Source organism: Onychomys torridus, chromosome 5, assembly GCF_903995425.1.
Source record: "Onychomys torridus chromosome 5, mOncTor1.1, whole genome shotgun sequence".
Lineage (NCBI taxonomy): Eukaryota > Metazoa > Chordata > Mammalia > Rodentia > Cricetidae > Onychomys > Onychomys torridus.
The window spans coordinates 127,396,290-127,408,996 of record NC_050447.1 but is presented as its reverse complement, the minus strand read 5'-3'; the positions used below and the strand labels follow the sequence as shown (position 1 = coordinate 127,408,996).

Here is a 12,707-nt window from a genome sequence, read left to right as displayed (position 1 = left end):
ATATAAAATAAAATTTATCTTGTCTCCCTGATTACTCATGTCATTTTTCTATGATTTCTTAAATTTTCACAATGATACTGCAGGATAGTATTGCCATCTCCATTATATACATGCAAAAATTAGTTTTGTGGGACTAGGTTACTTACCTAAGGATTATACAGCTAAGTAATAGGGGCAGACATTCAAATCCAATTGTCTGCCTTTCCTGTTGAAGGCCTAGGGATGCATAACTTTTTCCAATATGCAATCAGCTTTATTGTCTTTGTCTCTTCTTTTTAAGTGACTTATTTATTTTTATTTTATGTGCATTGGTGTTTTGTCTGCACATCTGTCTGTGTGAGAATGTCATATCCCCTAGAACTGGAGTTCCAGACAGTTGTGAGATGCCATGTGGGTACTGGGAATTGAACCTGGGTCCTCTGGAAGAACAGTCAGTGCTTTGAACTATTCTAGAACATCTCTCCAGACCCCATCTTTCCTTTTGAGAGACAGGATCTCACTTTGTAGCTCTGGTTGTCCTGGAACTCACTATGCAGACCAGGCTGGTCTTGAACTGACAGACATCCACTTGCTTCATCCTCCTGAGTGCCGGGATTAAAGGTATGCACCATTACACCTACCCTGTAATCAGCTTTAAAGATTGTTTTTAAAACAATAAGGGGTAGGTATAAAAGCAAAGGTCTCAGTTTTAACTAATGGAAAACCACTAATCTTCAATCCCATTCCTCAGCAGGTTGATCAAATTATAGAGTTGATGATGTCAGCCAGAGATACTGTCACCACCTGTTTTGTGCCATGATCCTGGAATAACACTGTGTTAGTCTCCAGGCGTCTTCTCACCTGGCTGGGTACCATCACCATTGGCATATTATGGTCTGGCCATGCTAACTATTGCCACCATAGCCAGCATACAATTTCTCTCACTTTTAAATGTTATTATTGTTATTTTAGTTAGCATACAAAGTGTTTCACTATGATACTTCTTTACAAATGTTTGACTTATTGGTGGTCATGAATGGCTTTCTTTATCTCCCCCACTCCTTTCCCTCTGCTTTCACACTGTTTCTTTCTAGGAAAGGACCACATCACATTGTTGCCTTTGATGATACTCAACAGCCAGTTGAACATACAGAGCTGAAAGTCTACTCCAAAGGTCTGAATTTAACTCGCCTCCCTCAGCCAACTGCTAAAATGCAACATCACCAGGTTGGGGGGTATAGCTCAGTGTTAGAGTAATTCCTTGAAAAAGACCCTGGACTCAATCCCTAGCAACAGACACAAACATACATACATACATACACACACACATACACATCACATGTCACTCCCATTTTCAACCATCATCAGTTTGACATGAACTTCAGGATTAAAGTCAAATGCCTTAGCAAGATTCATAAAGGTTCTTCATCATAAGCCTAGTACTTATATTTTTGGTTGTGAGCCTAGCCTTTAACGGCTGAGCCATCTCTCCAGCCCAAGCCTAGTACTTCTGTCTGTCTATTCCTTAACACATAGTGCACCCCCAAATGTGCTAAATTTCTCAAGAATCTTTTGTTTGCTTCTGCTCTTTCTCTTACCTGCAGTGACTATGGTCACTTTATTGATTTTCTAACTATCTCTCTTGAATTCCTTTTGTTTTTCTAGTTATACATCTTTTAATTATATTTTCAGTGGCTGATTTGGGGACTAGAGTCTGGAAATTCACTATGTTCCAGTACCTTAGAAAAAGTTATTTATGTGTGTGAGTGTTCTGTATGCATGTGTCCTGATGCCCCTCGGATCCCCTGGGATTGGGGTTACAGATGGTTATGAGCTGCCAGGTGGGACCTCTGGAAAAATAGGCAGTGCTCTTAACCACAGAGCCATCATTCCAGCTCCTATTTCTTAAAGTGTTAGTTTTTAAGCCTATATTTAGAATTTCTGATGCTCTTCATTTCTTTGTGGAAATACACATTTCCACTTGATGTAATTTGTTTTCATCCTAAATACCTTATAATGCAGGGGTTCTAGTGAAAAGTTCAGTTTATATTTAAAAATGTTTTTATTTTGCTCTCATTCTTGGAGATAATTCTGTAGACCCAGAATTTTTAACTGAAAAGTTTCTTCCTTCCATTATTTGAACATATCAATCTGAGTCTTTTGGCCTCCATAATTACAAGATGTATAACTGTTTTTTATGCGTAACATGTAATTTTTCTCTGTATAGATTTAAAAAAGTTTTCTTTGTTTATTCTTCCATGTTTCTTATTTTTTAGGTCTGTACATTGGTCTCCCCCAATCAAATCTGATAAATTCCATCAACTGTTTAAAAATATTTCTCTCATCTATCCTTGCTCCTTTAAGACTCCATTACACACACTTTGGTACCCTACACAACTATGTAGTTATTGAGTTTTATTTACTCTCCCTGTCCATTCTGTTTTTGAACTTGGTAATTTCTATATTTGTCTTGAACTTCCCTGTTTGCTCTGTCACTATTTTCCATTTTCTGATGAGCTCATTTAGTATATTTAAAAAACATTCAGTTACAGCAGATCTTTACCTCTCCCTCCCCTCCTCCAAATCCAGCCCCTCAGTTTTGTAGCAGACAACCTGCTTCAGCTTCCTACCCACCATGCCCCCATCTCCAGTGGATCCTACAGATCTTCCCTTCTAAATTCCCTCCCCTACTCATTGCTTTATCCTAGCCCCCAACTTCAGCAGGTACCCCCTGGGAACCTGTAGGCATCTCCAGCCAGAGAAGCAGCCCCTAACTCCAACACTTATCAGAAGTTATCAGAAGATGAAAAGATTTTCCATGCTCATGGATCAGTAGGATTAACATAGTAAAAATGGACAACTGACTAAAAGTGATCTACAGATTCAGTGCAATCCCTTTCACAATTTCAACACAATTCTTTACAGATCTTGAAAGGACAATTCTCAACTTCATATGAAAAAACAAAAATCAAAGATAGCTAAAACAATCCTGAATGATAAAAGAACTGCTGGTGGTGTCACCATTCCCGATTTCAAGTTGTATTACAGAGCTATGGTAATAAAAGCCACATGGCTTTGACACAGAAACAGACACACATTGATCAGTATAACTGAACTGAAGACCCAGACATAAATCCACATACTATGGACACCTGGTTTTTGACAAAGACACCAGAAATACATACTGGAAAAAAAGACAGCCTCTTCAACATATGGTGCTGGTCAAACTGGATGACTGCATGTAGAAGAATCCAAATAGATCCATTCACACTTATCACCTGGCACAAAACTCAACTCCAAATGGATTAAAGATCTCAATATAAAACCAGATACACTGAACCTGATAGAAGAGAAAGTAGGAAATAGCCTTGAACTCATTGGCATAGGAAAAGACTTTGAACAGAACACCGTTAGCACAGGCACTAAGATCAATAATTAATAATTGAGACCTCATGAAACTGAAAAGGTTCTGCACAGCAAGACATCATCATTCAGACAAAGTGGCAGCCAACAGAATGGGAAAAGATTTTTACCAACAACACATCCAATAGAGGGCTAATATCCACAATACATAAAAAACTAAAAAAAAACTAGATATCAAGAAAACAATCCAATAAAAAAATGGGGTAGCATATATTCCACTGTAAAGAACTTACCCTACAAACATACTATCATAATCTTCAATAGCAAAAGCAAGAGAGATTCTCTGTGTAGTTTTGGTACCTGTTCTGTATCTCGCTCTGTAGACCAGGCTGGCCTCAAACTCACATAGATCCACCTGCCTCTGCCTCCTGAGTGCTAGAATTAAAGGTCTTCGACACCACTGCCTGGCCCAGTTGAACCATTTTTATGTCAGAATAGCATAAGCTGATAAAGAACTGTCTACCAGGATCCATACTATATATAGGGAATAACAATATCAACAACATGGCCTATAATCTGAATGAGGTAGAGAAGTTCAATTTAAATGCCTAAAATTATTATGAGATTTTAAAAAGTTACTACAATCTCAGAGCTGGGGATATATCCCAATTTGTATCGTGTCTGCCTAAGAGACATGAAGCCCTAGGTTTGATCCCCAGCACCCCATAAACCAAGTACAGTCATACACGACTGCAAGCTCAATATTCAGGAAGTGATAGAGGGGGAAGCAGAAGGTCATCCTCAGCTACACAGCAAATTTGAGGCTAGCCTGAGCTACAGGAGACCCCCGCCTCAAATGAAAAAAAAAAAGTTAGTACAACCCTATTAGAAAAGAATTAGATACTTAAAAACACCTGTGCATCCATATAGGGAAATTTTTCTATAAGTAATACACACAAAAAACTGTAGCTCTCCAGACAGTGGAAATGTCTTACAATCCTAAATTTCTTACCTCTCCTTAAAATTATGTTTATAATCTAAAGTGGTGAAAATTCATTTTCCCAAAGTTGATTGTGGTCCTTAAGAACAGCAATAAGTTTTCCCTTTATGGTGAAGTAAATGATTTATTAGCTATGATGACTGTACAATCCAAGGTATTATATGGATGGATTTTATTATGTGGAATCATACCATAAAGGTATTTTTAAAAGATGCACTAGAATAAAGACATATTTATAATCTGGATAATACAAAAATACAAATTAAGTTCCTCTCCTAAGAGAGAACACCTACTGTGCTGGCTAGTTTTATGTCAACTTGTCATCTAGAGTGATCTGAGAGAAAGTAACTTCAATTGAGAAAATATCTCTATAAGATCAGGCTGTAGGCAAGACTGTAGGGTATTTTCTTAATTGGTGATTGATGGGGGAAGCCCAGTCCATTGTGAGTGGGGCCACACCTGGGTTGGTGGTTCTGGGTTTTGTAAAACACTGATGGGCTGGAGAGATGGCTCAGAGGTTAAGAGCACTTGCTCTTCCAGAAGTCCTGAGTTCAATTCCCAGCAACCACATAGTGGCTCACAACCATCTATAGAGAGATCTGGTGCCCTCTTCTGGCCTGCAGGAATATATGCAGACAGAACCCTGTATTCGTAATAAATAAATCTTGAAAAAAGAAAGAAAGCAGGCTGAGCAAACCAGAATGCGTCACTCCTCATGGCCTCTGCATCAGCGCCTGCCTCCAGGTTACTGCCCCACTGGAGTCCTGTCCCATCTTCTTTCGATGATAAACAGTGATGTAGAAGCGTAAGCTAAATAAGCTTATTTCCTCCCCAAGTTGCTTTTAGTCACGGTGTTTCTTCCCAGCAATGGTATCCCTAACTCAGACACCTACCTTTGGGTGTAGGAAGAACCTCCAATTTCCCAAAGGCAACCTAGAATGAATGAGCACTCCACAGGTGATTTTTACAGGCTTCTGTAGTAGCTGACCTTGATTTAGTACTTATATTAAGGAAGAGCTGAGAATGACTCCTGGACTAACAGAAGCCCCAGCATCTGGAGCACGGTAGGGGTTCACTAGATTTCTGTGGAGAGTTCTAGAAAGGCAGAGCTATTTTTATTCACCACTTCAGGAGTAAGGACAAAGATAAAGGATCTTGAGGAAAAACAAAGGTGTAAGTGCCCCGCCCCCGGGCTTTGTACGTGATTCGTATTTGCAAAGCGAAATAAACCTTCCTGCTCCACAACTCAAAAATCGGGCCCTTGGCTGGGAAAGTAGGCCCTGGAGCGCAGCCGCCACCGTGCCAAGGGCGGCGCTTTTCCCTCGCTCGCAGCCGGGCTCCTGTTACCTCCCTGCACACATCTGTGCCCATCACAAGCCAAACAATTCCGCGCTCCCGCGCGCCCGCCTCGAGGTCCGGTGGCGGCTGCGGCCTGGCCGGGACCCCCACCTCCGCCCGCTGCCACCCCGGGCCGGAGGCCACGGGCGGCCGCTGCACGGCAGCCCGCACTGGTGCTCAGTGTGTCGCCCATGTGCTCGGCCCGCTCGGCGGCGGCCGCGGCGCAGCCCTGTAGAGCTGTGCGCCGGCCAGCCCGAGGCCTGCCGTCCCGGCCGCGCCGCAGCGCTCCTCGAGGCCCGAGGCCGCCAAAGGCGGGAAGACACGGCGGCGGGGAGCCAGGGTCGCAACGCCCGGCTCCCGTGGGGCGTGGCGAGCCGCAGCGGGCTCACTCACCACGGTGCGGCGGGGCAGCGCGCCGGGGGTCCGGGACAGGGCCCGGCGCAGCCTCCGCGCCCTGCCCGAGCGGGTCCCGGCCGAGCTCTCGGAGCCGCTGTCGTCGGAGATCACGATGAAGTCCTCCATGGCTACGGGCCCGGCCGAGCCACGCGCCGGCGGCCAGCGACCCTGGCGACTGCGACTCCGCTCCCAGCTGCTGAAGCGACTGCAGCGACCGACCGCGCCGCCCACACCGGGGTTAGTACCCCGCCGGCCCCGCCCCCTCCATTGCCCCGCCCCGCCCCGCCCCGCCCACCGCGGGCCGCCGCGCGAGGGCAGCGGCGCAGGGGTAGAGCCCGGAGGCGCCGGTCCGCCTTTAACTCAGGGGAAGAGAGGGGAAGGAGCAGGGGGCGGGGCGGGGCAGGGAGAGAGGCCGGGCCGTGCGGGTCGCGGGCGAGGAGACACGTTGATGCTGAGCGGGTGTCCTCCGCAGCTCTCAACTGACCAGGGCCGGCCGTGCCGGTGACGGGCCGCAGGTGCGAGGAGGTGCGAGCGGGCACTGGAGGTGGGCTGCCCCCGCCGCTGAGAAAGCGTCTCCTGGACCAGGTAGCGGGGCCTCCAACTGACACAGTGGGCCACTCCCAGGTTGAGGAGGCCGCGAGGGGCTCGGAAGGGTAGCCAGAGTTGGTGTCTCCCTGACTGGGCAGAGCCAGGTGATTAGCAGGAGACCTGGCTGAGGGAGGGGAGAAACCCCGCGTCTTGGGATGTGCAGGTAGGTGCGTAGGATAAATTCCAGAAGTGGAACTGTTGGATCAAATCCGTGTGTGTGTGTGTGTGTGTGTGTGTGTGTGTGTGTGTGCGTGTGTGTGTGTGTGTGTGTGTGATTTTGGCAAATGCTGCCAAATTACCCTAAGTTGTACCAATTTGCAGTTCACCAACAACATGCGTCTCAGGAATTTAAACTGTCGTGTGTAAGAGTTATTGAGTTGCTAGTTGACTGAAACGCTGAAAAGGCACACAGGTAGAGCTACGAGGTCCCAGAGTACATGTATACTCCGATGCTGTGACCAACAGAAGTTCTAAGGATAAAACTGTATCTCCAACAGAGGGAAATGTTGGTAAGTAGTGAATTCTCTGGTTTGTTTGTTGTATGGCAGGGGCATTAAAATAAAAACAGGGCCCATGTTTATTTTTTAAATGTGGGGTATTGACAAAACCCTGCTGCTTGGGCTAAAATAACTTTGAAAACTAGAGTAATACTTTCAAATTAAAATGTCTTTAGCAAAAGGAAGTTTTTTCCCTACAGGAATAGCTGTTGGGTGCTGTAAGCAGTGTCCAGTGCAGTGTTTTTTAATCTTTAGGTGAACTTCTGAATCAGCCAGAGGATGTGATAATAAAGACTGCAAGACCGGCGGTGGTGCACACCTTTAATCCCAGCACTCGGGAGGCAGAGCCAGGCGGATCTTTGTGAGTTCGAGGCCAGCCTGGTCTACAGAGGGAGATCCAGGAAAGGCGCAAAGCTACACGGAGAAACCCTGTCTCAAAAAAACCAAAAAAAAAAAAAAAAAAAAAAAAAAGTTTGCAAGACCACACACCAGCACTTTCAACTGAATTTTTGTGAGTGAGGCCCCCAAATTGGTATTTCTTTCAGGCTCCTAGGTGATTCTGACATTGCTTAAGGTCTGGTACACTTTGAGACTTGCTGGTCTGAGCCAGACATGGTGATACATGCCTTCAATCCGAGTACTTGAGTCAGCCAGGGTGAGAGAGAAAGAGAAAAGAGGGGCTGGAGAGATAGCTCAGTGGTTAAGAACACTGGCTGCTCTTCCAGAGGTCCTGAGTTCAATTCCCAGTAACCACATGGTGCTCCCAACCATCTGTAATGAGATCTGGTGCCCTCTTCTGGCATGCAGGCATACATGCAGGCAGAACACTGTATACATAATAAATAAATAAATCTTAAGAAAAAAAAAAGAGCAAAATGGAGGAAGAGGAAGAAAATGAGACAGAGGGAAATGAAGGAGACAGATCACTGGCCTGGTGGGTGTGGGAGACCTGCCCCCACTTTTTCCCCTAGGGTACTCTTGAGGAGTGAGGGACAAGAGATTTAGATAGAAATATGGAGGGGAGAGAGACAGATAGAAACACAGGATAGACTTGGGAGGGCCTGGATCCTTATCCACTGGCCCCTCTGTCTCTTCTAAAGGACTTTTTAAGGAATGCCACGGGATGGAGCAAAAGACCTCCCCCAGCACAGCCAAGTACAGACCCTCCCAAACACCTGGTACCTAAGCAGCCCTGCTGGGTGAAGCAAGCTCAGATCTCACTGGGAAACCTCTGTGGGCTCCCACAGGTGGGCAAGTAGTTTATGACCCACAGATATCAGTTGTTTTGGTCCAATAGGTGAATTGTTATAAAGGGATTCCGTAAGTTGAGCTCCCTGTATTGCTATCAAACATTCATTTTATCTCGCACACACCTGCACACTGGGGACTGAATCTAGGATGCTATTCAGGTGAAGCTATATCCCTGGCTCTCTGGCCCAAAGCCCCTTGTTTTGGGAACATTGTGATTTTAGGCTTTGGGACTGCATTTCTCTTATTAGTTCTTTCAGTCTCTCCTTGACTCCTATCCCTTTACTCAGACCTTGAATTTTTTTTTCCTTTTGGTTTTTCGAGGCAGGGTTTCTCTGTGTGTAACCTTGGTCATTACAGAACTTGCTCTATACATCCGGCTGGCCTCGAACTCACAGAGATCCACCTGCCTCTGCCTCCCGAGTGCTGGGATCAAAGGCCTTTGCCACCACCGCCCAGCTTAAAAAAAATTTAAGTTCCTTTTTTTTTAAAAACTTTTTTGGGAGTTTTAGTTTTATTTTATATGAGTGTTTGCTTGCATGTATGTATGTATGTATGTGCACTACATGGATGCCTGGTGGCTTCAAGAGGTCAGAAGCAGGCATTGAATCCCATGGAACTGGGGTTGTGGGTAGTTTCGAGTCATGTGGGTGCTGGGAACTGAATGTGGGTCCTTTGCAACAAATTCTCTTAACTGCTGAGCCATCTCTCCAGCTCCCAGTCCTAGTCTTAATGCTTCTTAGCGTTTTGACACGGGCCCCTTCTGAATGTCACTTTCTCAACTATTCCTGTGACTTCAGTGACCATCTTTTTTTTAAAAAATTTATTTATTTATTATGTATACAGTGTTCTGTTTGCATGTATCCCTGCAGGTCAGAAGAGGAAGCCAGATCTCATTACAGATGGTTGTGAGCACCATGTGGTTGCTGGGAATTGAACTCAGGGCCTCTGGAAGAGCAGCCAGTGCTCTTAACCTCTGAGCCATCTCTCCACCCCCCAGTGACCATCTTAATGTTAGTAACACCCAACGTGTTTATCTCCAGCCCAGTCTGTCCTTAAAGCTCCATTTGCAAATCTCCAAATGGATATTGACATTTCTAGGCATCTGAACTCACCTCTGTTCTCCCCACAGAAACCAATTTTTCTCCCCCCACCCCCAAAAAACCTACTTGCTTTCTTTTAGTGTTTTCTAGTATTTTAGTATTTTCTAAATATTAGTATTTAGCATGAGTGGATGGTGAAATCATCAGCCAGCAATTGTTCACATGAGCAATTGGCTTGACTCCTACTTCAAGTCTTACTTTAATTCCTAACTATCTTTTGCATTCATTCACTTTTTTTTGGCTTCTGCTAATGTGATTCTAGCCAGGTCACTGTCACCTCTGGCCAGACTTTCCAAAACTACTTGTCTTCCTTTTTTGCTCACTCAGCCAAAGGAGTCCATAAGAAAGTATGTAACCATAGCTGGTGCACAGGCCTAGAGTTCCAATAGTAGGGAAATGGAGGCAGGAGAACCAGCAGTTTGAGGCCAGTTTGGGCTCCACAGCAAGACTCTCTCTCAAACAAACAAACAAAAAGTATGAATGTGTCATTTTTCCTGCAGCCACTTTCTTTCAACCTTGTCTTAACTCTGTCTGCCATAATAAAATACCTCAGACTGTCTGGTTTAAGCAGGCATTTATTTCTCCAAGTCTTAGATGAAGGTTGGGTGCTGGTCCATTCAGTTCCTGGTGAGGATTTTCTCTCTTGTGTTGCACATGGTGAACTTATCACTATGTCCTCACATGGCCTATTTGGGTCTCCTGGGAGGAGAAAGAGCTCCCCCCTTTTCCTTTGCAAAGCCACCAATCCCACTAAATCAGGCCTCCTGTGCTGCTCAGTTTTTGACAACTTGACACAAACTAGAGTCACTGAGGAAGAGGGAACCTCAGCAGAGGAATTGTCTCTTCCTGAAACACATCAGTGGGGGCATTTTCTTGTTTAATGATTGCTGCAGGAGGGCCCACCTTACTGTGGACAGTGCTACCTCTGGGTGGGTGGTTCTGGGCTGTATAAGAAAGCGGTTCCGGGCTGTATAAGAAAGCAGCTTGAGCAAGCCATGGAGAGCAAGTCAGTAAGCAGCACTCCTCCATCACCTCTGCTTCAGTCCCTGCCTCCAGGTTGCTTCCTTGAATCCCTGCCCTGAATTCCCTCGGTGACAGACTGTTACCTGAAAATTATAAGATAAAATAAACCCTTCCCTCCCTCAAGTTGCTTTGGGTTATGTTATTTACCAAAGCAGCAGAAAGCAAACTAGGTCACCTCCCAAGTGCTCCAACTTCAAAGACCATCACATTGAAGGTTAAGGATTCAATGTATGAGTTTGGGGAAAATGTAAACATTCGGTCCCCAAACATATTGTGAACTAAATATATATAATTTATAAATATATTATATACATAATATATAAATATGTAAAGACAAACAGCTCACTACATGTTTTAGCTCATTTTAATATTTAGCTACTTCTAAAGCTAGACAGAGAGTAAATGTGCTCTCTCAAAAGCAATGCCAACAGAGGTGAGGGCCTTGGTCCTGGTCTCAGTGCTTATACTTTAAGGGGAACAAATTAGGAAATCCTGGTAAGACTACAATCAGGGTGAGAGGTGTCAACCTGTGAATCATAAATATAAAACAGTTTGAATTTCCCCCAATAGCCACTACCACTGTCTCTAGAATCCTTTTGCTTTCTGGGTAGCGACTTTCCCAAGGACAGTCTACTGTAGCCATTTTCAAAGGAGTGATTCATGTGGTCTCGTTCCAGGTGTTAAAAACTTCAGCCTGACCCCTTAAAATATTTCATCTCCTATTTAACGCACAGCCTTTTCTGTTCTAGTACAAGTTAATTTGTGCTCACAATTGCTCTCACTAGAAAGGTTGATGATGTCTCCTCCCTTTCTCTCCCCCTTCTCTTCTCAAGTAAGAAAAACAAAGGAGAAAGAATGTTCTTTGCAAGACTGTCCTTGAAGTGGCAGTGGTCACTGTGCTTTCTTGAGTAACAGCTCTCCCACTGTGTAATGTTGGCTCAGTCACCTGTGCTGTGTGCACACTGTTGCCTTCTGGGGCTCCTAAGTTAAGAGACTGCAGGCTCAGCCTCTTTCTCCTGTGTACTCCCACCAATGTCTTCCAGGGACATCTAACAATCTTTCATTGTTGAGGGATCCAGAGGAGCTTCTCAAGAAATGCCCCCCACCTTCTGAGCTGTGCAAGGGACTCACAACTTAACATAGTTCAAGGAGGAAGGGAATGCAGGAAGCTCCCACCTTAGTGCCCCTCTTTATTACCAGCCCTTTACTCTCATGAGTATCAGAGACTCATTTAAGTCAATCGATGAATCAATAAATTCAGACAAGTTCTTAGCTTGGGGAAAGGAGTGAGGAATACTTGTTTAACCTTGCCCTGTGGGAAGTGAATGGAAAAGGCAGAACAGCCCCCATTTCCTTCAACTGGGAGGAAGTAATGGCTTGTTGTCATCTGGTATGGAACAACTAATTGGAAAATTTCAAATGTCCACTGTTTTGCTAGAGAGTTTATGATAAAATTACTATTAATGACTTTCAAGCATGAAATTGGTCACATAACTGTAGGGGTACAGCAGTGTTCTGATTGCATATATCTTTCTCTTCAGCGATCCTGCCTAAAACTAGGTAAACACAGAGTCCCTGACTGCATCATTTGAGAGTGTCTGAAGAACGCCTTGCCAACCAGATGGGATGAATATCGGCCCTGGAGTTCTTTTCTTAACTGTAAGTCACATAACTAATGGTTTCTCGGTCATCCTGGGTTTGTCTTGAAGCAACTTGTTTAACTAAGACTTCACAAATGATGAGTCTTTTCCAGAAGTGTGTCTGTGTGTACTTGCATATGCTCTGTGTCGCTTCTACATAGATTTACTCCCCTTAGATAGTAAAATAATCTCACAGCAACTGGGAGGCCAGTGTAGTCTTCTGTACTTAGTAAGAATATGTATATAGGGCTGGAGAGATGGCTCAGAGGTCAAGAGCACTGGCTGCTCTTCCAAAGGTCCTGAGTTCAATTCCCAGCAACCACATGGTGGCTCCCAACCATCTGTAATGAGATCTGGCGCCCTCTTCTGGCCTGCAGTCATACATGCTGTATACATAATAAATAAATAAATCTTAAAAAAAGAATATGTATATATTCTTTTTGTTGTAGCACAAATCTTAAATGGTCTTATTAATAAAACCAAACCTGGGGCCAGGTATTGGGGTGAATGCTGGAAGATCAGAGAAACAGAA

The 12,707-nt window shown here is 44.5% G+C and overlaps 1 protein-coding gene across 3 annotated transcripts in view; it reads right to left on the bottom strand.

The window, feature by feature from the left end:
* Simc1 (SUMO interacting motifs containing 1) overlaps window positions 1-6,307 on the bottom strand; it is a 36,071-nt gene extending 29,764 nt beyond the window's left edge. For all 3 annotated transcript variants that reach the window (XM_036186727.1, XM_036186728.1, XM_036186729.1), the window contains exon 1: window positions 6,074-6,307. In XM_036186727.1, the coding sequence (XP_036042620.1) occupies window positions 6,074-6,202 (129 nt within the window). In that variant the 5' untranslated portion in view covers window positions 6,203-6,307. The remainder of the gene's footprint in view (window positions 1-6,073) is intronic.
* Between the last annotated feature and the right edge of the window lie 6,400 nt (window positions 6,308-12,707).